Source organism: Drosophila mojavensis, unplaced genomic scaffold (assembly GCF_018153725.1).
Source record: "Drosophila mojavensis isolate 15081-1352.22 unplaced genomic scaffold, ASM1815372v1 contig_136, whole genome shotgun sequence".
NCBI lineage: Eukaryota > Metazoa > Arthropoda > Insecta > Diptera > Drosophilidae > Drosophila > Drosophila mojavensis.
The window spans coordinates 2063371-2090493 of NW_025318667.1; the positions used below are offsets into that span (position 1 = coordinate 2063371).

Below are 27123 nucleotides of genomic sequence, written 5' to 3' on the forward strand. Positions count from 1 at the left end.
AATTTTTAATAATTTTATAATTTTTATATATAAATATTTTTTTATGTAAAAAATGAAAGAAAAAGTTAAAAATATATAAGTAAGAAACTAATTAAATAAATATTTGCATAAAAAGTATTTAATTTAACATAAACAATTTAAGATGTAAGTAATTTTTTTTACACGAATAAAAACCAAAAAGCTTGAAAGAAAAAAATCAATTTATATACTATATATGTATACAAGAAGGATCTACATAAAACTTTATATATATACAGATATATATATATATATATATTAATTAAAATATAAATAAAATTGAATTTTATGTTAATTTTGGTTTTTTATTTACTTTTGAATTTGTCCCGTTTTGTAGATGTTTTGCCAAAAGCTTTTGTAGCTTCTGTTGCCAGTTAAGCCAAGCGCCTTCTCAGAGCTTTTTTACCTACTATATTTAAAAGAAAAACAAAATCGGAAAAAAAGAAGAATATTAATCTATACAAATATTATACAAGCTAAGACAACTATCTAAAGAGCTACACAGAAACCAAAACTGAATTGTAATTGTAATTTATGTATATGATGTGGACATTTTTATGGGAACTGCATCCGACAGAGCCCAAAGCATATAAAATATGGCGAGCAAATTGACTAAATCAACATGAGATTTATCGAGGGTGTAGCTTTTTTATCAAATATTACAAATGAAAATTCAGAAATACAAAAAAAATAAAATAAATTAAAAAACAAAACCCACGAAACTGAATTGTTGGGAAATAAAGTCGTATTTATCAAAGGAAATGCAAAAATGTCTTTTACTTTGGGTTTTAGATGGAACTTGGGCTTCATAATCTCATATACTCGTAGTATACCAATATCTCAGACCAGAGCAGACTCAACTTTATTTGCCTAGGCTCTTCGAGCTGCCAGCTTATAGTTATTTGCTTGCAATGAGAATCGCAGAGAAGCGCACTGATCTGTTGGCCGATTTCAAATAGTCGATATATAGATGTAAGTATATACTAACCACACTTTGTAAATACATCTATATATCTATATATATACAAGCAAATCTTTCATATATTTTATATATATATATTCATATTTGTTCAGTTTTTCTACAAGGCATTATCGTTGACAAAAATATATTTGGCTAAGCTTAAAGGTAACTCGAATAAAATTTGATTAAAACAATTTTGTTTCATATAATACAGTAGCCAAAAAGAATATATATACAATACATATATACATACTACAAATACATATATATATATACGTCTATAAATATATATTCTAATACACAAAACACTGAGTTGGTAAATTCTTTAGATCGTGATGCTGCGGCTGCGGGTGGCATGCGAGGGGGGGGCAGTTAAACCTCGATGCCCTCGTCGGAGCGCTTGTTCTGGCGCTGCAGCGCCTCCTCGGCATTGAGCTTGGTCTTCTCGGTGCGCGTGTGCCAGACGAGCACGTCGCGACAGTTGTTGGCCAGCGGCTGCAGTTGCTCCCGTGTGGTTAGATAACGTAGAATTTCGCTCTCTTGGTAGCCGCGCTGCACTTCGTACGAAAAGCTGGCCTGCGGATACTTGAAGAACAGATCGATGCTAATGCCAAAGGCGGCCATGTCGATGGGGAACGGTCGCTCTGGCCGCCAGGCGGCATTGAAGCCCGTCACCTGGTTGTTATCGTTGAGCAGCGGCCGCTCGACCATCAGCCCGCCGACGAGGCCAACGGGCCAGATGCCCACCCGGCCGGGCTTTATTTTGGACATCTCAGCAAACAGCTCCACGGAATAGGAGTTGTCGTCGTCCATGAAGAAGACAATGGCATGCCGATCGGCATCGACATTACTGCGCAGCCAGGTCAATGCCAGATTACGCTGCTCAACGCCGCGTGGCTTGATCCAATTGGGATCCTTGCCCTGCAGCTTGAACTCCGGCGGAGTTTTGATATTCAGCTGCGTGAAGCGATTCTCCAGTCCGGCACGCAGCAACACATTTCGCACCAGACTCGTTGTGCTATTCGAATCCTCCACAATGATCCAATGCAAATTGGGCACCAGCATAAACAAATGTGATAGCCTGACAAGAGAAATTGTATATACATTTAATAAATATATATGAATAAGTAAAAGTGCGCTACACTGGTATCTATATGTGGCATATATAATAATTATATTTTTCACATTCGTTCTATCTTTTGAAAAGTGCACGAAATGCTCTAATTGAATCGATCGATTTGCAGAAAGCGCAAAAGTTATCGATAGTAGATGTGATCTATGTGTGCGATAGCAGGACACATACGTGTGCAAGGCTTTAAGAGGCGAACGGGAAAACTGAAAGGCGGCTAGACAGACATACAGATAGATCTATTGAAGTATGAATATACTTACTGATCATAGCAAATAGATTTTTATACACACATATGTATATATCTATTTTGATTTATATATGTGTGCAAAAAGGATTTGGCCACGCCTTCTTGAGCATGTTACATGCACATAAACAAACACATCCCACCCGTTGACCTCACAGACTACAGGGTACACAAATACTACTGCATCACAGCTCACCTGGTCAATTCGGCTTTTTGTGCTGGCCGAGCATACGTCGGCGTTATGGCATAGATTTTGGGCAACGTGTCCGCTTGAGCTTTGCTGTACATCGCCTGCAGGTAAGCGGGGCCCTGGCAGGTGTGTTTGCCGTTGCGATGAACCATTAGCAGCACAACAATGAACACGATGATCAGCACGAGCACTTGCCGTGGACGAATGCGTACCTCGGACATCTCAGCATCTAATTTCGCAAAGGCTACTCCAAAAACTCAGCGCACGTCTCACGCACAGACACTGCGGCAAAGCAAACAAAACGAAAACAAACATGAATTAAATGCGCCCATTCGCTGCCAGTTGCTGTTGATTGTTTTTGCCCGATTCCTTTTACCTAAAACACTCCACTGCACTAGCTCAGCATTAAGACACACTTTCAGTTATCTACAAATATTTTACAATTATTTTAAATAAAGCAACGAAAAGAACTTATGACATATTAACAACTTTGTGCTATTGGTAAATAAAAAATAAAAAAAGATAGCTAATGTATGCTTATATCGATATACGATAGCTTGAGCAGAAACCGCGATGTATATATCGCATGCGATGTTTCTATCAATGTCCCGCAAGTATCGCTAAATTTAAAATCGTTTAACTGAATTAAATTAATTTAAGAAATATCATACAAATAAGTTAATAAACACACCTAAGCTTCTACTTCTACTATTTTCCACTCCTCAATGCATGGACTGTTTACTTGCAACTATTCGAACCACTTAAACGCTTGGAAGTGCATGCGCTGCCAGCTTCAACAGGTTGCTGTGGCCATAACCGTTAATGCTCACGCCGTTGCTTTGGCAGCTTAGCTGGTATATGCCTTTAGCCTGCATCACACGCTGCAATAAACATTTATTAATTATTGCGCTAATTCTTTTCACGGTTTTGCCGTTCAACTATATAAGCAACTGCTTAGTAATGCCAGCTTTGTTTGCTTTACCCGTTTAACCGTTTGGCCAACAAAAACTTAACGATATTTTGTTTGACAAATAAACGCTAGATGCCGCACAAGCGATGTTTCTTTCCATGGCGGCCAATTCAAAATTCGGATCAGCTTCCCTTTGGAATAGTTCTCAAATCGAAGGAGACATGTAGCATGTAATGTGTATGAGGCCCTCATTCACAACAAAAATTCATAGCGTCAGCACACTTAATATTCTAAAAACAAAACATATTTATATATTTTCTAATCCTTAAAAGACAATAGGACACACAAAATAGTGAAACATGTGCAACACAATTGGTAAATTGGCTTCATCAATACTTTAACCGAAAACATACCTTCACGGCTGTTGTCCTCCTCCAACTCTCCCGCAGATATTAATAAACAGAAGCTCAAATTTAAGGGTTGCTGTAAAATGAGCAACAGCGAAATCTCCAAGTTCTACAATCTGGACGTACTCACCAATGCCGAGCTGGCCTCTGTTGGAGTCGCACGCGACTCTCTGATCGACGACTATCGCCACCTGCACGAGCTGTCGCAGATGAGAAAGCAGCAGCAGTGCAAGCCCAAAATGCCGAAACTTTTCGTCTCCAAAATAAAGAAGCCCAAATTCAAGTCACCCCGGAAGCCGAGCAAGGTCTTTCACTATGATCTCTTGAACAAGTTCTTTCGCTGTATGCAGTCCGAGTCGGTGGGCTTCTGTCGCTTCATGGAACAGGATCTCAATATCATAACCGACTTTCAGCGTGATACCAAAATTCTATTGATGTCGCCGCGAGAGCGAGAGTTCGCACGCTATGAATCGTATTTCGACTATCTGGATACCCTGTATCAAAACGGCGACCAGGATCGTGTCATCTCGATTGTGGCCAAGGTGATGATCAACTTCCATCGCGATCCGAATCCAGTTAAACTCTTGCCCGGCTTTGGGCGTGGCTATGGTCCGCACTACACACGCAATCGCACGGCCGTTGTCAAGCATCAATCAAAATTGTCGAATTCCTAAAATGATATTCACGATCCAATCAGTTAAGAGAGCCCCTCCCCTGCCCTTAAAGTCCCATCCACTGAGATCTCATCTAAATTTATAACTGAAGACCAAGAGAGTAACAAACAGAAGTTTTGAAATAAAAATTATGTCCCCTTCCCATCCCCCAACTTGGTTCTCTTATATAACGATTCATATAGTATGTATATACATAGATGTATGCTTATGGATATATACACAAATGTATATAGATATATATACATAGTTATATGCATATGTATATGGATATATATACATAGATATATGCATATGGACATATATTGTTTCATCATAGTCGATTTACTTTCTTTTTGTTTTATTCGATTCATCATTGAAATACACACATTTCATTTAATATTATTTTTTTTTTAAACACATTTTTTAATTTTCACTTTATTCGGCTTTTCTTTTTGTTGTTAAACTACGAATTATCTTCCATTTTTTTAATAGTATTTTTTAAGGTCTGAAAATTTGTTGCATTCCAAACGAATTTTAAATTCTAAATGCCCATATTTTGTTGTGGTTTTTAAGTTTTAATTTTAAAATTTTTGTATTATTATTATTTTTTTATTTTTTATTTAGTTGGGTTTCCATGTACAAATAGTTTGGTATGTATTGTATAAGTTAAGAGATGGGCTAGGCATCTACTCTATAAGTAGTAGTTGGTTTTCTTTTCCTCTTTTTTTTTTTTTTTTTATTTCTTTTCATCGTTTAAAGTATTCTTTAATTATAATTGTAGTTGGTAATTGTTATTTATTGAATATATATGTATACATATATATTTATATATATTTTTTTATTTATTTTTTATTTATATATATATATATAGTAGTTGTAGTAGTATATATAGCAATTTAATAGTAAATAGTAGTAGAGTTATATATATAGAAGTATACATTTATATAAATTTAGTGTTCACAAACACACACACAGATTCACACACACTCTTATATAATTATAAAACATTAGCACTCACTCGTTAATTGGTTTTTTTTTAAGGATTTTAGAATTTGGCATAAACTTAGTTTTTAAGCTCATATAACAAACTAAAATTTATATAGTTAACTCTACTTTGGTCTGTAAAAAAAAAGGAAAAACAAAATCTCGAGCCACATTTCATAGAAAACAATTTAAAAATGCAAGCTAAAATCGGCTCTGCTAAGTGTCGCAGCGCTCAGCTTTTGTGCGCCTGCACAATGTTAGTTTTTAAAGGGAAATTTACACACGCACACGCACACCCACACATACACACCAAAGTACATTGTTCTCTTTTGTATATATATACACACAAAACACATCTAGATTTGCTGATATACATATGTGTATATATATATTATATATATTTTGTTTATATTATATATTACATAAATACACGTACATAAGAAACATTTAGTCATATATAGCCTAGCACATAACTGCTCCCTCTCGCTCTCTCTTGCTCTCTCCTTGTCTTTCATATAGTTTAGCTGGCATGCATGTGACAGAGACAGCGCTATGTGTGCTACATTTTTGCTCATTAAATTTTCTTTTCTTTTTGCAATTTTTCCAGATTTTTTATAATGATTTGAAATATTTTGAAACATAATTTTTAATTTTATTTTTCTGTTTCTTACATATGAAATATTTTTCTTTTTATATTTAAGAATTTTTTTGAAATATAATTTCTAGTTTTTTGCTTGTTTTTAATTTCATCTTCATTTTTTGTGGTTTCGCTTACATTTTACATTAACTTTTAAAACGATTTACGTTTTGTTTTTCATATTTTATTTAGGCATATCGTAAATGTATTTAGTAATAGGTTTTTATATATGTATTCAAACTTTATTAAAAAAAAATTCTTTTCTTTATATTTTATATACTCAAATATATATGTATGTATATGGGGCCAATGCTTTGATTTATGTTTATGTTATATTGTGAACTATATATATAGATACATATATATATGTATATATATATATAATTCCTTTATCGTTATCTTTCTTCTTTTTGTTTTAACTATTTCGAATAGATTTTGTTAAGCATAGTCGAGCATTATCATACTCTATATATAGGCTTATGGCTGTTGTCTAGTGTAGTGTTGGCCTGCTTACGATCTATATAAATTTATATATATATATATATATATATTTATAGATATATATATATATTTATAGATATATATATATAAACAGCTATATAGATATATATCTTCATAGATTACATATATCATATATTTTTCTTTTGTTATTAAATACACAAATAAACGCAGAAATTGTTTACCTCATTGTATTTACATACATTTTTCGAATCTTATGTTTTCTCATTTCTCGTGACTTTAAGCGCTAAACAAACTAAAGTTCTAGAGCTATATATGTATATATACATATATTTATATAGTTCTAACAAATTCTTTTTCCAGTTTTTTTGTTTTTCATATTCATATTTTATAGTTTAAAAAAAAATATATGAAAAAAAAAATATGTTCGCCAAAAATATATATCTATATATATATATATATATATATATATATAGAAACTAGAGATCTATATTAATAAATAGATTTCCATAAACTAAAATTATAACAAAAACAAGTTGTTTATGTTGTTTGTCGACTTGAATGAAGTCAATCATGAATGAAAAAAAAAAAAAAGAACTAATCTATGCGCAATTTTTGCTGACTTGACTTGGTGTCGGTTGCTTGTTGTTAAACATTTGTTGTTGTTTATTTCTTGTTGTTTATTGTTTATTCTGTTAGGCTTCCAATGGTGATTTGAATATATACATATACATATATATATATAAAGATATATATATATATATGCATATGGTACAATAGTTGGGCTTTTACAATTTTACAATTATAATTAGCTTAAGAAGCGTATTTTTTATAGCAAATATATAAAGTTATATAGATATATAGATATGCATATATATATACATATATATATAGCTACATATACATATATACATATGTGTGTGTGTATAGTTGATGTGTGGTTTGTTTGTGTGTCTGTGTGTGTGTGTGTGTTTGTGTTTGTGGCAACAATATCCAGCAGCACAACAGCACTTCTGACTATGGTTTCTCTCAACAATTATACATGCAACATAATATATATAAAATGATTTTTTTTGTGTTTTTTGCTTTAGTTTTCAATTTTTGCTTTGCTTTGCTTTGCTTTGCTTTCCTTTCATTTGCTTTGCTTTGCTTTTCATTTGATTTGTTTTCTTTTGTTTTCGTTTCTTTTGTTTAATTTGATTTGTTCTTTGTTGTTTCCTCCTCAAGCTCAGATCGGCTGCGAATCCTCTTGATCGGTGTAGAACACTACGTATTTGCTATTGACGATGGCATTCCAGGCTGAAGGGCAGAAAATAGAGACGTTAGTTACTGCATTGTATCTGTATCTATATCTATATCTATACCTATACCTATACCTATATCTATATCTATATCTATATCTATATCTATATCTATATCTATATCTATATCTATATCTATATCTATATCTATATCTATATCTATATCTATATCTATATCTATATCTATATCTATATCTATATCTATATCTATATCTATATCTATATCTATATCTATAACTATATCTATATCTATATCTATATCTATATCTATATCTATATCTATATCTATATCTATATCTATATCTATATCTATATCTATATCTATATCTATATATGAACTACTATATCTTGCTAGCCAATGCTCACCTAGGCAATCTATAACTGAGCTGATTCAAAGAGGAACTCATTCCAAAGCAAAACTAATATCATATATAAGACATGCTAAAACTATATATCATCATAAATATAACTAATCTCATCTAATAATTTCTTCTATATATTTACAATGTGTCTTAATCACATCTATACAAATATGTCTATAATCTCTATAAAATAGATGGACACTAACTCTATTAAGGAACGACTTTGTTCTATGGGGTTTCATGAACTGATTAATCGTGCATCTATATAAATATTGATATTTTCGCTCGACTTACAGCTGCTGATGTAGTCCACAATGAGCTCCGTGTTGGACATTTGACATTGACGTGACGGTGGTGCGGACATGTTTGTTGCTGATGATGATGTTGTTGTGGTTGCTGATGATGATTGGGGCGGTGTGGGCGTCGCCCCGAATTCCGTTTTGAGATCAGACATAAAGCTGAGCTCGTGCAGCTGCTGCTCCTCGTCCTCGTCATCGAGATGATCAGCAGCAACAGCATTGTCAGCAGCAGCAGCTGCTGGATGCACTCCACTGCCCAGGCCGTAGGTGCCATAGAGAGCTGGTCGTGGCTTGGCGTTAGCAACTGTCGCCGGCTGCTCGCGTGAATTGCTGCGACTGCAGCTGCCGCTGCGCGACGAGGCCGCTGCAGCAGCGGCGCGGGCAGCTGCAATAATTGCTGCCTCGATATCGTTGCATGTCTCCAGCTGTTGCATGGGCAGCGGCTCATCCTGGCAGCTGCTGCAACTGCTGCTGTTGCTATGGCTATGACTGTGGCTGCGGCTGTGGCTGTTGCCGCTGGCATTGGCATTGGCGTTGCCGGCGCTGGCCTTGCTTAGGAAATTATTCACCTGATCCTTGATGGTGGCCGCAGCTGAATTCGATATGTTGGCAGTGCCATAGATGCCGCTGTCGCTCGACTGATTGGCCAAGTGCAAGGCGGCGCTGCCGCCATTGCCACTTCCGTTGCCGTTGCCATTGCCATTGCCGTTGCTGGCGCTGCTCAGCGTCGACGAGGAGGCGGAGGTGGAGCAGGAAGCCGACGATGATGGCGTCGACGAAGTCGATGAGCTGTTATTGGCGGCTGCGGCATTGGGCGACGACTGTGCCGCCTGCCCTGAGATCAGCAGCATATCCATGCAGGCCGAACTATTAACCAAATCGGAGGCGGCGCCCGAATCGTTAAGCAGCTGCAGTTGCAACTGTTGCTGTTGCTGCTGCTGCTGTTGCTGTTGGTCACAGCTGGAATCTGTTGCAGTTGCTGCTGTTGCTGTTGTCGGCGTCGTCTGCTGCTGCTTGTCCACCTGATGGGGCTTCTCGTCCGACTCCTCCTTGTCGCTGGCGTCGTCGAACAGCTTCAGCTCGTCCTCATTGAAGTCGCCAAAGATGAACTCGTTGTTGAGCCTGCCCAGCGCCGAGTCGCGATCATCGTTGAGTATAATCACAGCGGGTCTATTGCCCGCCGGCAATGCTGTCTGCACGCCAGCGGCCACAGTGTTGCAGCTGCTGTGCTTCTTGGCCACCTCCGTCTGCGTGGCTGCAGTTGCCTTGTTGTTGTGGCAGCATGTGTTAAAGCTAATGGGCGGCGACGTCGTCATCGTCGACGTTGATTGCTCCTCCTGACTAGGCTTCTTCTCCTTCTTGCTGCTGCTGCTGCTGTTGCTGCTGTTGCTGCTGTTGCTGCTGTTGCTGCTGCTGCTGCTGTTGCAGCTGCTGCTGCTGCCAGGTGATAGTTCCTTTGGCTTGCTCTTAGCCTTGGCTGAGGTAGTTGCTGTAGCAGCAGCAACTGTTGCTACTGCTGTTGCTGCTGTCGTCACATCTTGGCTGAGCTTCTCCTTTTCCTTTTCCTTCTCTTTCTCCTTCTCCTGCTGTTGCTTGGCAGCTGCAGCAAAATTAATGTTGCTGCTGATGGCCGAAGGCAGCGACACATAGTTGACGCTGTGCCGCTTCACAGTCTTCTCCAGCGCCGGATACTGCAAGTCCAGATTGCTGCTGTTGAAGCTGTAGCTGCTGCTGCTGCTGCTGTTGCCGCGGGCATCGTGCTCGACACTCTTGGACTTTTGCAGCGCTGGCGGCGCTGACTGCTGTTGATTCGAGGTGGCATTTGTTGTGTTTGATGATGTTGCTGCTGCTGCTGCTCCTGCTGCTGCTGCTGCTGCTGCTGTGGGCGCAACAGCTGCTGTGCTCTGCAATTGTTGCTGCTCCTCGGCCTCGCTGCTGTTGCTGTGCGCCAGCAATTTGCTCAGGCTCTGCGAGTAGCTGATGAGCACAGCGGCTGTTGCGGCTGCTGTTGCTGTTGCAGCGCCCGCTGCTGTTGCTGTTGTTATATTGGCGGCCATGGCGCTTGGCAGCTCTGGAAAGTCGGGACGCGCCTTTGACTTGGCGGCGCGCTGTTTGCTGCTGCTGCTGCTGTTGCTGTTGTTCGTGCTGCTGCTGCTGTTGTTGTTGTCCAGCAGCAACAGGGATGAGCCTGTGGTTGCGCCCTGGCCATCGTGTCCGGCATCGTTGTCCTCGCTGGCGGCCAGCTGCTCGCGCTTGTTGCGTGCGATGTCCGCATACGAGATGGGCGCATTATTATGATTCTTATTGGTATTGTTATTGTTGTTGTTATTGTTGTTATTGTTATTCTGTTTGGCCTGTGCGGCGGCTGCTGAACGCTTATTGTTGCTGCTCTTCTTCTTGCCAGTTTGTATGGGCAGCGAGTGCACCGAGTCGAGATCACTTGAATCAGATTTCTCCGATGGCGGCATGGACGATGTGGACTTGCGACGTGAATTATCCTGTGTGCCAGCAACAACTGTTGTCGTTGCAGCTGCAGTTGCTGTTGCTGATGTTGCTGTTGTGGCGTGTTGTTGTTGTTGTTGCTGCTGCTGCTGCACCTGTTGCTGCTGCTGCTTGTTGCTGTTGTAGCCGGTGTGTGCAGCATAATAATTGTTGTTGTTGCTGTTGTTGTTGTAATAGTCCATGTTGCTGCCGCGCAAGCGTTGCGACATCATATTGGACGATGCCGACTTTGTGATCTGTTGCATGCGCTGCAAGTTGCCGCCGGTTGTGGCAGCTGCCGCGACGGCCGCATCGTCCATGGTAACGGCACGCTGCTTCTTTGGTTTCTTCTTTTTGGTGACCACGTGGAACTCGGCCGTCTCAGTCAGCACCGTATTGAGAGCCTCAATCTCCGACATGCGCGCCAATGAGGGCAGCTCAAGCGATGGCATTGTGCCGCTCGTCATCGATATCTGTGATGATGATGATGCTGCTACTGCTGCTGCTGCCGCTGCTGCTGGCTCACTGCAGTTGCTGTTGTTGCCGCTGGTGTTGCTGCTGTCGTTCAACGCGGGCTCGCCCAAATACTGCAGCTCCTCGGTACCCCAGGAGCGACGTTCGCCCTTGCGTGGCGCCGATGGCTGTTGCTGCTGCTGTGACTGTTGCTGCTGGGATGATTGCTGCTGCTGCTGCTGCTGCTGCTGCTGCTGCTGCTGTGATTGTTGCTGTTCCTTGTTGCAGTTCTTATTGATGTCCGCCACGGAGGCGGAATTGTGCTTGCCACCCTTCTTGTTGCGCATCATCTCAGTGGTTGCCGACTGGCGCTTCAGCTCGTCGACCTCCATCTTCGCACAGCTGCGCAGCTCTTCGAGCGAATTACATTTCTTGAGCTTGTTTTGCTTCTTGCGCTCCTTTTTCTTCTGCTGCTGCTGCTGGGCGCCGTCGTTCTCAATGTACTTGACCAGCTGCTCGACCGGATCCTTGCCGCGATACCCAGCCACGGACTCCACATCCACCGTGGTGGTGTTCCGCTCCTGCTGCGACTTCTTCTTCGCCTTGAGCTTGGTGGGTGGCTGCGGCGGGCCGCCAATCATGGGCGTCTGCTGCAGCTGGTTGTAGGTGGCACAAACAGCTGCAAATGCCATGGCCGGTGTCGTCATGTTTCCGCCAACGCTGTTCGAGCGCTGCTGATGATGCTGCAGCTGTTGCTGGTGCTGCTGAGCGCCGCTGTTGCCTGTAATCATGGCCGTGAACTGATTGGCGGCGGAGCTGCTGCTGCTGCTGCTGCTATTGCTGTTGCTGCTGCTGTTGCCGTTGCCGCTGCTGCTGCCGGTGCCGGTGCCGGTGCCGGTGCCACCTGCAGCAGCGATTGCCGCCGCTGCTGCGGCGACGGCTGCGTAGCCATCGTTCAGGGCGTTGCCGTTCTCATCAAACTGGCGCTGCAATGGCAATAGGCGAATATTATCATTAATATCGTAATCAACTCACAATATAAACTATGAAATAAGAGTTTAACACGCCGTTAAACCAGACAACTTAACTAACCATCAGCCTTAATTTTGCATAATGTACCGTTCGCTTGTTTTTGCAACGCTTCAAGAATTTCACATTCATTTCTATATGCTTTTCTTCTCTTCTTACTTCGCGATTCACAAATTTTTTATTCTAAATATGGAAAACAAAACAAAATTAAAAACAATTTCAACTTTGTTGTGCGATCTTCAGGTGTGCGTTGTGTGTGTTCTGTGTGTTCTGCGTGTTCTCACTGTGTTGCGTTGTGGGCTCTATGCTTTGTGCTCTCTGCTCTGTTCCTATCGAATCATTCAGCCAACTCCAAATGTTATACGATCCTCATATTACTATTATTAATTACGGACTTCGTTCGTTTGTTTGTTTGTTGTTCGCTTGATCGTTCTTTCGTTCGTCTTGTTTGTGATTTGTCAAATGGATGTCCAATAACGATAATTGTTTCCACTAATATTACGACTATTTACATTTGTTTATTTTTAGCTACATAGAAACCTAATTATGACATAGGAGATATGAACATATATAATATACGGTTTCTGAGCTAAGAATATGGGAAATACTAGATTTATATGTAGGAGCTCTGGGTATAGGTCGACTTTATCAAACCAGAGATCAAATCACATTACCATAAATAAACATGTATTAGGGTCGAGGAAGATAGACGAACTAAACTCAAAAATAATGTTCCCGATCTGATTCAACTTGTCCAATCATTCGACATCCGAAATATCCATCTAAGCCATTTTAATCGGTATTAAATTACGATTAATATCTACCGATTATGACGGATTAGCAATACATATACATTGCTTCGAAATAACAGACATGACTAGATCAAGAATATTTATACATAAATGCATTTTGGGGTCTGCCACCATTGCCACTTACAATAGATTCAGGATACAAAAACATATTGATAGATATTCCTATAGACAGATTTCAATATTTTTAATTTTTCAAATAATCATGCCTAGTATCAAATCAATTCAAACTGACTCTGTTGGGTTGCTGTCTATATAAATACTACACATAAGCCTTATCAAACGGATATCCATAGAACGTATTTCGCCATTAGTGAGTTCATAATGAGGCTGAAGATCTATTCCATAGGTCAATATCGTTCTGTCAGATATTATTAAGTAGTATAATATATACTGACGCTATGTAGCCGAGCCATTGACTTATCAATTCGAATGAGAAGAGCCTTGGTCAACAGCTGTCCGCCAGATCTGGAGTCTCGGTTCTTTTCCTAGGTAGTGCTTCTGCAGAACATGTGCAGCAGTTCCCGTTGAATGTGGAGCTTATATAGTATATATATATATATATAGCTAAACAAAGTTTCTTTGTATATCATGAGCGACATATTGTTTAGTTATGCCACTAATTACATATATCACATGTCAATTAATTAGTCTCAAATTATTGCATTACATTACAGCTAATTTCGAATATAAAATGCAGAGTGTTTCGCAAAACGGAGAAACTCTTGGAATACGGCAAGCAGCAATCGGTGTATGCTATTCAAATGCATTTTGCTGCTCTTGCCCACTCCTATATAGGGTATATTTACAATGAATGGCCTTAGCTTAACTGTAGTTCCTATAGCAACTGTCTCGACACGGTACGAAACACTCAAAGCCATTTACAGTTATCTTAACGCACACTAAGCAACGATGCTAATACATACACCAAGGCGGACACAACAGACACAACTAACAAATATGCCTCGTAGACAACATATACAGGGAATTTGCCAAGTCTCTGGGCACTGGAGTGCAGCCGTACAGCCAGCGAGACAGAGTCAAGCCTCTGTCAATAGCTCAGCGTAGGCAGTTCCAAGAACCCATCGGCTATTGCATTGGCTGTGCATACCCCTCTCTCGTCCGTTAAGTACTGGGCATATTTACAATCTGTTAACACACTCTCGATCACGCACACAGAGACATACAGACATACAAACGACAACTATGTATTAATGGTTTAGCTGAATGCTTCTATTCAGTCCTCCCAGCTTATTCCAATAAGTACAGGGCAGATCTACAATATGATAGGCCCGCTTCTTACCGTTGTGGACTTGGCGCTGTGCGAGGCAGCGACAGCTGCTGTGGCCGCCGCGGTCATCATGTGTCCAATTTTGGCCGTACGCAGATCGGAGCCAGCGAATAGATCAGCGGAATTGCCGGAATCGTGGCCGGCGGCGCCCGAGGATGTGGAACTGCCGACGCCGTAGACCGAAGAGCACGCCGTGTAGCTGTCATTGAGCGAAACGTAGCCGGCCTCCACTTTGCGCTTGTGCTCGTCCAGAGTGAGCGTGAATGGGCCACCAGCACCACTGGCACCTGGAGCATTGGACGGCGCAGCGGCGTATTGCGGCTGCTGCTGTTGCCGCAGTTGCTGCTGCTTGGCAGACTGCTCCAGCATGAAAAAGTGCAGCGGATCATCGATTAGGAACTCTTTAACAGCGCCCGAGTCTATGGCATCGGACAGCTGCTTCTGTTGCTGCTGTTGTTGCTTCTGCACCTGCTGAGTGAGAGTGTCCAGCGGCTGTTCAGGCTTATCCTTGTGCTGCGCATCCGAATGTAGCTCCTTTTTATCAATATTATGTGGTTTATATTTTTGTTTCGATTTTGGTTATACAAGAAATAAAGAATTGCACAAAGTTTAATATATATATTGTTGTTGTTGTTGTAACGCTTGTTTGTTGATTGAATTGTAAATATTGCCCAGTTCTTAAAACGCGCTTAATATTTGTTTTGTTTTTCTTCTTTTTTTTTTTACATTCACCTCAACTTCACACACATACACACACACACACAAACCGATTTTACCGACAACCTTCAATCATGATTGATGTGAATTGTTAATTGTTAATGATAGTGTTAGAGCAAGAGCAGAACAACGCATAGAATAAACAACATTTAGGTTAAAATTTTTGTGTGTTTTGGGAAATATTTTGGATATTTTGGTTAGGCAAATGAGATATGTGATGATGAGAGCAAAGGGTGAACTTGAATTGATTTGATTAATACTCTAATTGAAATCTCTCTGTAGGCAGCCCTTAGACAAATGAATGAGTGACTCCCAGCTCCTGCAACAAACTACAGACTATGAGAGATAGAGAGGGAGAGAGAGAGAGAGAGAGAAAGAGAGACAGGTGATGGTGATGATTATGTCTTTGGCAGTCAGTTCAGGCCCTCAACCAATATTGACAAATGGATTGATACGGTCTTATATGGATAGTTAAGCAAATGTTTGTGTTTGTGTTTGCTGTTGTTGTTGTTGTTGGTGTAGTTGTTGTTGTTGAATAAGCTTATATCAGAATTTGTTGCATTCATATTGAACTTCCACGTACACCTATTCCTTACCTCCTGCTCATATATTTGGCCGCCAGCGACATCGATGGCCACGCCATCCTGATCGAACTGCACGACCATGTTGCCAGTCTCATTCAGCTGACTGGGAAGGCTGTTGCTGTTGTTGTTGCTGCTGCTGCTGCCATTACTGTTGCTGTTGCTGTTGCGATTGTTTTTGTTGTGATTGTTGCCACTGGCATTGACACTGCTGAGCACCATCTGCTCGCCAACGGTCAGCTTCTGCTTAATATCCATATTGGCATCAAAGTTGACGCTGCTGGGCAAACTGCCACCTTCGCGCTGTCGCGCCGACACAGACGAGTTTGAGTTGATCTTGAACTTCTTCAGGACCAGAGTGGCGTTTTGGTTGTTGCTATTGTTGTTGCTGCTGCTATTGTTATTGTTGTTGTTGTGCTGTTGGCGTCGATTGGCTCGAGCGTTGCTGCTGTTGCCGCTGCTGCCGCTGCCGCTGGCGCCACTCAGCTGATAATCACAGTTGAAACGTTGGGTTGCTGCCGCTGCCGCCGCCGCCGCCGCTGACGTCGTTGCCAGCTCGCTGCGATGCGTCGCCTCGACTAAATCCTGCAAAGAGCCGAACTGCCTATGACGCTGTGATGCCGTCCGATGGTTGCTGCTATGATAGCCGCTGCTGCTGCTATAGGTATTGTTGTTGCTGTTGCTGCTATTGTGCGCACCGAAGTTGCTGCCGCCGCTGCCTACGCTACTGCTGTGGCCATAATAGCCGCTGGACGTTGATGATGATGATGCGGACGTGTTGCGAGTTAAGCAGTTTTTAATGACACGACGATAAGAGTTCTCCTCGTCGTACTCAGCCTTCTTAAGCATTTGCTATAAACAATATGCAGAAATGCATTAACATTGTGATCTACTTGGAGCTAATCAACTGCTTACCAGAAAACGCTCGCTTTTGTTTTTCCTGTCGCCAGGGCTGCGATACCAATAGGCCTCCTCGAGCAATTTCTTCAATGATGCGTCGTCGAGATCATTTATTTCGCTATCCTCCCAAGGATCGTACTTTGTCTGCAAATTAGTTGAAACAATTATTAAATCGTGCTTCGTTCTTCGTCCATAACCTCAACAGCACTGAGCCAGTGCCAAAGCAACGGTATTTACTGGAAGTATGTTGGTGATCAGGGGTGTAGTACCTGGAAATGTAGCGCGCGGCCGGGCTTGCAGCTTTGACTACAATTTCAAATTGAGCCCGCGTCTTGACGCTGCAACACTTTGCTTTGGTTAATGATTCTAACACACAACGCACTTGGGCTACAGTTTTTATAGTTGTGCGTGAGCACATACACGAACAGCTACCTATGTATGTATGTACATATATGTACATAGTACATATATGTACGTTTTATGTAGATATGTCAGGCTCAAGTCACAGAAGGCGCACACACACAACACACACGAGTGCAATAAATAAAATAAATTAAACACAACAAATTTAAATGCGTGTGGTTAGCTCCAATGCGGCGGCTGCGGCGGCGCCACAGAACAAAACGTTTGACGATAGGTTCATACAATTGTGGTTTGGTTTTTCAACAAACTCGAAAAAAAAAACAACACAAAAACAAAAACTATTAAAATAAAAGAGCGAGAGATACAAGAAATTGAATTTATCAAATAAAATAAACCAAAAATTGATCAATGCGATATGAAACGCGTTCGGCCTGCCGATCTGCAAACTTGCATTACACTAAGGCACGCCACAGTCACCAAACAAAATTGCGTGAGTGTGTGGAATGGAAGGAGCGGAGCTGATAGATAACGGCATTTCTCCAAAACCATTCCAGGCGAACAGCGTACGCAAATGAAATGAAAAATGCCCCTTTTGCTAATTGCGATCTTTTTCTTGTGGCCATTGCTGCCGCTGTTATTGTCGTTGTTGCCTGCTCCCAGACAACAGAATGTCCCAACTAAAGTAACGGTTTCTTTTCCTATTACGCTGTAATGCGCAGCATTTGCGCGAAGCACGTTACTGAGCGCCAGAACAGAGACGTTCAATAACAGACAATAAGAGATAAATATCGAAACGAAATAACGAAATGAATGATTGTGTTGCTATTAATTAAGTTTATAGTTCTCTCTCTCCATCAATTTGTGTATGTTGACTAAATAACTTTTTTTTTTTTTTTTTTTTTTTTTAGCAATATACAATATTTTATATGTACACAAATATGATCTATGTACGTGTGTAGATATGTACATACATATTTCCATATACGCAGTATGTATGTATGTACATGTATGAGTCTCTGCACATGTTGTTAGTTCTGATGTCGATATTTATAGAATGTTTATGCGATTTTTATTGGATATGTAATTTAAAAATCTTTCAAACAGAAATATCTGTATACATACATATGTATGTATGTATAAAAGTATTTACATATATTCATATGTACGACAGTCAAGCAATATACATACATACATTTGTACATCACTATGGACGGACATACATACATGTATATGTACATATGTATGTATTAACAGCTATGCATGCATGTGTGTACGTATTTGGTGCGTGTACAAATGATTGCAAATGTCCGCTGGAAACGATCGAGCCATAACACACATACACACACAGAAACACACAGAGTCGCAAATTCTTGTGGAAATCAACAGTGAACGAAATTAATCTAATAAACAAAAAGAAATAGAGGGAAGAAAATGAAGTTAAGTTCAGAAAATAGGGCAACAAAACGGAAAAGGAAATTTACAGTGGGTAGAAAAAAATAAAAGAGAACAACAAAATTGATTTACGTGAATTTCAATGTCATTATAGAATTAGCCGTTGCCAGCGACAATTTGACTCCAATTATTTGAATGGTCTTCCAGGATTTTCGATACATTTATGTATGTACATGCATATGTGTATATGTTTGCTTATTTGTTTGTTTATATACATACATTTATTGCTTATATAGAGCATAGCTTACCCTTTTATTCTTTTGACGCTTGCCCACATATTGGTCATCCTGGGTTTTACCTTTGGTGGTGGCGCCGCGTCGATGATGCAGCGCCGTTGCCGCGGCAATCACATCTGACGCAGGCTGGTCCGATTTACTGAGCAGCGGCGTCAATTTTAAATTGTGATGTGCCGTGTTTGCAGCGCTGTCCTGGCTGGCAGCGCTGCCGGCACCACCCTCGCTGCTACTGTTGCTTTTCTTATCAACAGCCGCCACATGATTCTGGCTAAGATCAACAACAGTCGCCGATGGACTACTGTTAGTATTGTTGCTGTTGCTATTGCTGCTGCTGCTGTTGGTGTTGTTGGACAGATCGTTGGCGGGTCGCTGCTCCAGCTTTACATTGTGCGACATCAAGGTGGTTAGCTGCTCCTGGAAATAGGGCGTCGGCGTCGTCTTAGTCGATGTGGTGGTCGAGGTACTCTCACTCAACGTCCCGGCGGCAATCGAAACGATTGGCGTGTCAGGAATAATAGCCTGGATTTTCGTTACCAATGTGGCAATATTGCTATCTTTGTCCTTGGCGTTGCCGGCGACGACACTGGCGGCGCTGCCTGTTGATATGGCCTTGATGAGTTGCGCAGCTGCTGCGCTGCTATTGCTAGCAGATGCAGTTGCACTTGCTGTTGCAGTTGCTGCTGCTGCTGCTGCTGCTGTTGCTGTTGCAGATGTGGATATTGTGGATGATGATAAGGTTGTCGCTGATGATGATATTGATGAAACACCAATTTGTTCATTGTTCATCTTTTGTGGCATCGAACAAACAACGAAATGCCATTAAAATTACAAAAACGTACACAATTGACAGTTGTCAGTTCCGAAATAAAACCTGGCAATACAAAAAAGAAAACAACAAAATAAATGACAGACATATATACACATACCTACTTATACATATATTGTATATTTACAAACACAAATTTTTGTGTGTGCATTAAAGGAGAGTATAAACTACGATAGAGCTTATAAACACACTCTCTGCAATTGTCTCTCGCTCTCGATTGCCCACTCTTCATTCTCTTTCCCTCACACTTCTAATTACCAGTTAACGGTTACTTACCAAGTAGATTTCCAATAGGGGATGTGGGATATGCTCTGCAGATCCCAATGTCCTAGAAAAACAGCTGTCAAGGCCACCGACGCGCGTGTTAGCGCCGCAGCCAGTGGCACCCAGAAGGGCACCGTTAATGCTGTTAAGCTCGCTCTTCCGTTCACTCTCGTTGTTGTTGCTGTGGTTGTCCTGAATGAAACGTTGCCCAATTGCAACTCGCGTTGTTTTATGTCTGGCGTAAGTTTTTTCTTACGTTTTCTTTCTCTCTCTCATACACACGCAATAGTCACTATTGTTTATTTGAAAACGTAAATGAACTGTAGAGCTGTTGTTTGTTTTTCTAGTAAAATGATGTACAAATGCCGCTTGCTTACGCACTGTAGTAGTTTGTGTTGATTTTGCTGATTTTACGATTTTATGCTTTTTTTCTCTGCTCGTTCTCTTATTATCTCTCCTTGTTAGTTGAATTGTTGATTTTTTCGCTTTAGTGCAGTTGTCAGTCCGTCAATCGAAGGCAACCAGTTAAATTGCTTTAAAGCGGAGCAACCTTGTCACTACCATTTGGATTGGAAACACTCACATCGCCGACACCGCGTCTACACATCACCAAACATTAAAGCAAAATAACAGAAAAAAATATATATAGATTTAATAAAAGAAATGCGACTTGTCAAAAAAATCATTTGCTTGCAAAGCCGCGCAGTGTTGCCAAATAGAGATGTGCGATATTCACATGGCTCTCATCTCTAGATGCAAAGCGAAATTTACATACGGTCATATCTCGTTGCCGATGTTATTTTTGGCACACACACTCGCACACTTCTATCTGACTAGATATTTAAATTATCGAATATTTTGGGTGTGCGTTAACATTAAATGCTTTTATAGGCAGATCACAATGTGTTTATGAATTGCCAATTGCCGCTTGGAAGTTGGAAAGTTGTTTGCACACGCGTTGGCAGCCCTGGCATTCTGTTGTCAGTGGCAACACTAGCGCAAACACGTCATTTTGCCACACAGTTTTTGTTGTTGTAGCAATTTACAAATACGTTCTATTAGCATGAGCAGCGCTACACATACGATTCGCGTTCACACACACATGCATATTACATTCTGTATATGTATCGACAAATACAGATGTACACATACGCAAATGAGCTCATATATGTACAAACAGTGCTTACTTTGCACTTTTAATTTGTTGTTAAACGCTTAGCGAATTGTTTCTTCTTCTGATACATACGCAATGCACACAAACACTCGCATACACACACGCACACGCACTTGCTTATGCACCTTCCACTACACATATGTATGTGTGTACATTTTTCTGACCTTCTCTTGCACATAGCGAAAAAAATACATATATTGCTGTAGACGGACCAGCGTAAGCACACACAAGCATCGATAACGTTAACAATTCATCATATGTTTATAATTTAAATGCACAACTTTGATATTTTTGTTTAATTACACATGAAACGTAAAATTCTGAAAAGAACGAACACTTTAGAGCGCAGTTGTTTTGCTTTACAACACTTTCGCAGGTCTTTCACAGCACTATTGGCGACTTATGAGGTAATCGAATACTTGCGCGATAGAGATAGCCGTAATACAACTCTAGGCATTGACACTCCGCTCCGCAGACTTTTGCGATATTAAGATTTTAAAAATTTTATCATCAACTGCTTTAACTTGTAAAACTGAAACGAAACTCTTATAAAAAAGTCTACTTTGTTGTATTTCGCATTTATTTTTCTAGTAACGATAACGAATAGAAAATTTCACTCGGATTGCTATAAGGCGATAGGTCGATAGCTTAGCCGAGGCACAGGCACTATCGATATCCGGGCGTCACTTTGATCCTGGCTGACTTGCTGTGCGGTGCGTTTTGCGAGTAATTGAAATAAAATTCTTAATTTCTATGAATATAACGACATGAAGACCAAATACGAATTCGACGATGATGTTTCATCAATTTGTGAATCGACGGTAATTATCAAGCAACTAACTGACCACAGTAATCAAATAGAGTGCAAATGCAACTGCCAAGTATAGCCCTCTCGCTCTAACCTGCGCACCATTTTGCTTTTTGTGCGCCATAATTTTTTGTTTTCTTTTTTGTTGCATTTCAATTATAATAATTGTTGATGTTTATAACAGGCCGCCTTGACCGAGGGCTGTCGTCTGTCCGTGCGCATGCACAAGACCGATGATTGGCCCCTGGCCGAGATTGTGAGCATCAAAGAGCAGGACGGGAAGCGTCAGTTCTATGTGCACTATGTGGACTGTAAGTAAACAACAATAACAAATAGTAACAATTGTAAGTGAACATTGCGACGCCTGCACAGTTAACAAGCGTCTGGACGAGTGGGTCAACGAGGATGACTTGGACACGCGCAAGGTGCAGTTTCCACGGCGCGACGGGCCGCAAACTGGCACCAGCACGGGCGTCACCACGCCCAAGCGCCATCATTCGCTGGCTGGCAGTGTGTCGCGCCCGACATCACCGCAGCCGCAGCACGCCAGCGGCCTGGGCGGCACCATCGCTGGCTCTGGCGGCTCCATGGCTAACAACAGCGGCACTGAGCTGGTCAATGGCAACAATGTGCTAGCTGCTGCGTTGCAGAAGCGCATCAATCGTCGTCGCAAGGTGCACGGGGCACATCATTCGCAGTCGCTGCAGCAGCAGCAACAGGCGCAGTCGCAGCAGCAGCTGCCACAGACACCTCAGACTCCACAGACGCCTGTTCACGTGACAGGCGATGGCGGATTGCTGCCCGCAACTCCTCTGGGCGGGGCTACAGCTGCTGGGAACGACGACGCCTCGCAGGACGGCAAGATGGCAACGCCCCGCCAGTCGGGCAGCATGGTCACTCACCAGGATGACGTGGTCACGCGCATGAAGAATGTAGAGATGATCGAGCTTGGGCGCCACCGCATCAAGCCCTGGTACTTCTCGCCGTATCCGCAGGAGCTGTGCCAGCAGAGCTGCATTTACATCTGCGAGTTCTGCCTGAAGTACTGCAAGAGCCGCAAGTGCCTGGAGCGCCACTTGTCCAAGTGCAACCTCCGCCACCCACCGGGCAACGAGATCTATCGCAAGAATACAATCTCGTTTTTCGAGATCGACGGACGCAAGAACAAGTTCTACGCCCAGAACCTTTGCCTGTTGGCCAAGCTATTCTTAGACCACAAGACGCTCTACTATGACACAGATCCGTTCTTGTTCTACATCATGACCGAGTTTGACTCGCGCGGCTTTCATATTGTTGGCTACTTCTCCAAGGAGAAGGAGAGCACCGAGGACTACAACGTGGCATGTATCTTGACCATGCCGCCATATCAACGCAAGGGTTACGGCAAGCTTCTCATCGAGTTCAGCTATGAGCTGTCCAAGTTCGAGGGCAAGACCGGCTCGCCGGAGAAGCCGCTCTCCGACTTGGGCTTGCTCTCCTATCGCTCGTACTGGGCCCAGACCATACTGGAGATACTGATTAGCCAGAACTCTGGCACAGATGGCGAGAAGCCCACCATAACCATCAAGTATTTGCCATATTATATATTTATCTATTCCAATTATTCACTTTTAAAATTTCATTTGCTGTGCTTCCAGCGACATCTGTGAGTGCACCTCTATTAAGAAGGAGGACGTGATCTCCACTTTGCAGAATCTGAATCTGATCAACTACTACAAGGGTCAGTACATTGTCTGCATTGGGCGCGAGACTATTGAACAGCATCAGCGCGCCATGCAGAAGCGCAAGATTCGTATCGACTCCAAGTGCCTCCACTGGACCCCCAAGGATTGGTCCAAGCGCTCCAAGTGGTAACTAAAGTCTCGCCGCTGCTTCGTGCTAGGCTAACACGCTAATCCCCGACAACTCTCTCTCTCTCTCCTAGAATACGCTCAGCCGCCTGCCTGCGCCCGCGCTTATTCGCTAAATTAATCATTTAACCCCACCGAAAGTACAATAAATGCGTTTGTGGCTTGCACATCAGCATTTATCATAGAATTAAAATATTATGTTCCTTATAGTTTTTATTTTATTTTTATTTTTTATTATTATCATATATTACAAATATATATATCTATATAAATCTGTTATGGAAACAGTTGACACCAAATTATTAGATTTATTTATTCTCATCTTTGGCCAGGGCGGGAATCACTTCTCGATAGTTGATTGAGATGTTATCGATTATTATTAGTTTGCAAATGCTGTCTCCTTTCTTCCACACTTTGCTCATTGGAAAGAGTAAAGGGGTCCATCCACTTGCGAACATGTTCGCCGAACACAATCATTGCAACATTGTACGTCGAACAACATTTTTAAAAATTTTTCGAGAGGGAAACGTGTCTGAGGAGCGAAATAAAATCGTTGCCCTAATGGCAATAAGTGTACTTAAAAATAGAACAAGAAAAAAAAATAAAAGAAAGCATAATATGTGGATGAAAGAGTGGTACGCAAAGCGAGGAAAATTCACTCACACAAAATTGTTAAAAGAGCTGAACGAAACGTCCCACCTGGACTTGAAGAATTTTCTTTGAATGGATGGGGAAACCTATGAGGAATTACTAAGTTTGGTAGGACCTAAGACTAAACGACACGACATTCCCTCGAGAATGTCAATAACGCCAAATGAAAGGCTTTCGGCAACTTTGCTGACAATCATATGAGGACTTAAAATTTTCAACTGGAATTTCTCCGCAAAGTGTTGGCCGAAGTGTAATTGAGACATGTAGACAGATTATTAACGCTGTTCCGATGATACACAACTGAAGGGATTGGTCTAGCAGTAACTGGTGTGCTGGATTGGTATGCATGTTGAGCTACGCTTTCAAACGTCAGCATACCCAGTTGGCCTTGGAATAGCAGTTCCTCAATCCCCTTTCTGGCAAAAATTTGCTGATCCGCTGGCAGCTGCCTGAATGTTGCGGCCCAGGATTCTGCATATATGTCAGCGATATCTTTTTCCTTAGCATTTTCCGAATGTCTCATCGCTTTTGCAAGGAATTCATTGCTGTCAGCACTCTTTCGCTTCTTTGGTTTGCTCTGAAATTGATACATACATATTAATTAATCAATCATCTTTCAGATGCCGGCAAATGAAGAGGACTAAATAGGAAGGAAATTGCAATAAGCTTTGAAAGTCGGTGGAAGGAATTTCGTCATCTGGGTCCTTCTATTACAACTATAAAGCTAGGTACACACGAGGCAAACCCAAGTTGGCACAAATGTTGCATGCAAATTACTTGCTTCAATCATGCTTGCAAGTAACACTCAGTTGCAAGTTCTGTTGTCTGGTACCAGGTACCAAAACTCTACTGAAGCAAAAAATATTCGTGAAGAATTTAAACATTTTTTGTGTCGCCTGATGGTGTATTGTCATGACAATATAAACATACATATATGAAATAAGCAATTAGTCGGATATTTTCAATAAATTGTATAACTTACAATATTTTGAATTTTATAATTATTTCCGTCGTCATTTTTAATGAATTTAAGCGCATCGAAAAACTCCCATTTGCTGGTATAATTGTCCAATTTACCCTGGTCACTCTTTTTTTGCTTCACTCTGCGCACCTCTTGCAAAAATTGAGTGCGCAAATGATGAATTTTTGTTTTGATTTCATCATCACTTTTGTTTAATTTTTCCGCAATTTCGCGATAAGCATTTTGCTTTTTATACTTATTTTTATAGTCTGCTGACGAAACATCCCATAAAACTGCAAAATTCTCGTACAATTCAATTAATTCAATCGTTTTTTCGCGATCCCACATTTTGCCTTGCTTGCTGCAATATTGCGACTGAGAGCAAACAGCACATGCAAACAAGCAAGCAACTACTGACGCAACCAAGTTAACGGTAAAATTCTGTATTCAGACGACAAGCAACAAAAGTTGCCGCAAACAGTTATTGCAAATTTTTTGCTTGCAGCAAAATGTTTGCACTCGTGTTAAAACGTGCAAATTCGATTGCATCAATCAGCTTGCTGCAAATTGTTTGCATCGTGTGTACCTAGTTGAACGAAAGAGGAACTTGTTTTTATACCCTGAACCCATTTTCAATGGGAAATCAGGGTATAATGGTTTTGTTGAAATGTATGTAACAGGGAGAAGGAGGCGTGGCAGACCCCACAAAGTATATATATTCTTGATCAGGGTGACGAGCTGAGTTGATTTGGCCCTGTCCGTCTGTCTGTCCGTCTGTCCGTCTGTCCGTCTGTCCGTATGTATGAACGCGTCGATTTCAGAAGATATAAGAGCTAGAGACTTCAAATTTTTTTTTAAAATGTCCGTAATTACAGCGCGCATATCAAGTTTATCATTAAAAATCGATAACTCATCTCGATCTTTTTTTTATCGATAAAAAACCTTATCGAAACCCAGTTATAAAATTATATCTTCTACACCTTTATTGCTAGGGTCTCCAAATTTTTAATGTATGCTTATATGCAATTTATACAATTTCGGTTTTTGTTAAAATTTACCCCCACCTCTAAATTCGCCCCCTCACCCTCACTTTTGTAAAAAGCGTATTTCAAATACTAGAGACTTGTGCTTTGGCAATTACATGCATATTCATGTTATAATCATATTCTGAAAGTTTCATAAAGATCGTACGTCCATAAAAAAAAGTTATTAAACAATTAACTTCTCATAGTAAGCGCACACTGCAGCCCATGCGTGTTTATGCGTGGTTGCTTGTGTGTGTATGTGTTTGTGTATGCGTGTGTTTATGTGTGTGTGTGTATGCGTTTGTGTCTGTATGCGTGTGTGTGTGTGTATGTGTGTCTGTATGCGTGTGTGTGTATATATGCCTGTGTGTGCGTACGTGCGTGTGTGTGTGTGTGCGTATTACTTGTGTAAGCTGAAAGTTGCGAAAAATGATTGAAATATCTATTGCTCCAAGGGTTCAGGGGATCTCGTAGTCGAGCAGTCTCGACTAGAGCTTTCTTACTTGTTAATTACAGCCTTTCAAGAGCTCGGCGCGTTGTTGAAAATACTTTTGGCATTTTGGCCAACAGATTTCGAATTTCGATTTTTAATAATGAAGGAGCAGTGTCTTGGCAAAAGGATCGACTTTAAATTCGATATTAATCTCTGGACATTTTATAATAGATAATAATTATATTCAACATTACTTACCGTT

At 41.1% G+C, this 27123-nt stretch overlaps 4 protein-coding genes, 2 long non-coding RNA genes and 1 other non-coding gene across 14 annotated transcripts; 4 read left to right on the forward strand and 3 right to left on the reverse strand.

Annotated features, from left to right (window-relative positions):
• Nucleotides 1-1041: 1041 nt before the first annotated feature.
• Nucleotides 1042-3072, reverse strand: LOC6585561 (galactosylgalactosylxylosylprotein 3-beta-glucuronosyltransferase I). Its single transcript, XM_002011153.4, has 3 exons — nt 2922-3072; nt 2552-2827; nt 1042-2060 (listed from the first exon to the last, which is right to left on the reverse strand). The coding sequence occupies exons 2-3, from the start codon at nt 2764-2766 to the stop codon at nt 1352-1354; spliced, it is 924 nt and encodes a 307-aa protein (XP_002011189.1). The 5' UTR covers nt 2767-2827; nt 2922-3072; the 3' UTR covers nt 1042-1351.
• LOC122757900 lies at nt 2067-2829 on the forward strand. The gene is made up of 2 exons (XR_006358090.1): nt 2067-2355; nt 2444-2829. It is a non-coding gene; the product is annotated as an uncharacterized LOC122757900 (long non-coding RNA).
• A 617-nt stretch (nt 3073-3689) lies between the features above and the next one.
• LOC6585560 lies at nt 3690-4688 on the forward strand. The gene is made up of 2 exons (XM_002011152.4): nt 3690-3830; nt 3905-4688. Exons 1-2 carry the CDS (start codon nt 3815-3817, stop codon nt 4534-4536), a joined length of 648 nt encoding a protein of 215 aa, XP_002011188.1. The 5' UTR covers nt 3690-3814; the 3' UTR covers nt 4537-4688.
• A 2512-nt stretch (nt 4689-7200) lies between these two features.
• Nucleotides 7201-21514, reverse strand: LOC6585559 (uncharacterized protein DDB_G0283357). Of its 8 annotated transcripts, none has more exons than XM_044011621.1 (8): nt 21437-21514; nt 19972-20558; nt 18882-19740; nt 16834-16962; nt 15934-16770; nt 14633-15154; nt 8553-12477; nt 7201-7894 (listed from the first exon to the last, which is right to left on the reverse strand). In XM_044011621.1, exons 3-8 carry the CDS (start codon nt 19665-19667, stop codon nt 7824-7826), a joined length of 6270 nt encoding a protein of 2089 aa, XP_043867556.1. In that variant the 5' UTR covers nt 19668-19740; nt 19972-20558; nt 21437-21514; the 3' UTR covers nt 7201-7823. The 8 variants fall into 8 exon arrangements, with proteins under 8 accessions (XP_043867556.1, XP_032588756.1, XP_002011187.3 ...); XM_032732865.2 differs by lacking the exon at nt 14633-15154 and adding an exon at nt 12584-12703 and having other exon boundaries at nt 21298-21499; XM_002011151.4 differs by having other exon boundaries at nt 21298-21499.
• Nucleotides 21515-21605: 91 nt separating this feature from the next.
• LOC6585558 (histone acetyltransferase Tip60) lies at nt 21606-24090 on the forward strand. The gene is made up of 5 exons (XM_002011150.4): nt 21606-21954; nt 22126-22252; nt 22314-23508; nt 23579-23791; nt 23866-24090. Coding segments are annotated over exons 1-5 (1590 nt in total). The 5' UTR covers nt 21606-21900; the 3' UTR covers nt 23867-24090.
• Nucleotides 23996-26082, reverse strand: LOC26527955. The gene is made up of 2 exons (XR_006358083.1): nt 25425-26082; nt 23996-25019 (listed from the first exon to the last, which is right to left on the reverse strand). It is a non-coding gene; the product is annotated as an uncharacterized LOC26527955 (transcript).
• On the forward strand, nt 24337-25428 carry LOC116804586. Its single transcript, XR_006358087.1, has 2 exons — nt 24337-24426; nt 25063-25428. It is a non-coding gene; the product is annotated as an uncharacterized LOC116804586 (long non-coding RNA).
• Nucleotides 26083-27123: the final 1041 nt, after the last annotated feature.

Coding starts and splice junctions, on each gene's coding strand:
- LOC6585561 (XM_002011153.4), bottom strand. CDS start 2,766: ATGTCCGAGGTACGCATTCGTCCACGGCAAGTGCTCGTGCTGATCATC. Junction 2,061..2,551: donor CAAAAAGCCGAATTGACCAG/GTGAGCTGTGAT, acceptor TTCTCTTGTCAG/GCTATCACATTTGTTTATGC.
- LOC6585559 (XM_044011621.1), bottom strand. CDS start 19,667: ATGCCACAAAAGATGAACAATGAACAAATTGGTGTTTCATCAATATCA. Junction 16,963..18,881: donor AGCGTCAAAAGAATAAAAGG/GTAAGCTATGCT, acceptor ACTAATTTGCAG/ACAAAGTACGATCCTTGGGA. Junction 15,155..15,933: donor GCCAAATATATGAGCAGGAG/GTAAGGAATAGG, acceptor ATTGATAAAAAG/GAGCTACATTCGGATGCGCA.
- LOC6585558 (XM_002011150.4), top strand. CDS start 21,901: ATGAAGACCAAATACGAATTCGACGATGATGTTTCATCAATTTGTGAA. Junction 21,955..22,125: donor CATCAATTTGTGAATCGACG/GTAATTATCAAG, acceptor TGTTTATAACAG/GCCGCCTTGACCGAGGGCTG. Junction 22,253..22,313: donor CTATGTGCACTATGTGGACT/GTAAGTAAACAA, acceptor ACGCCTGCACAG/TTAACAAGCGTCTGGACGAG.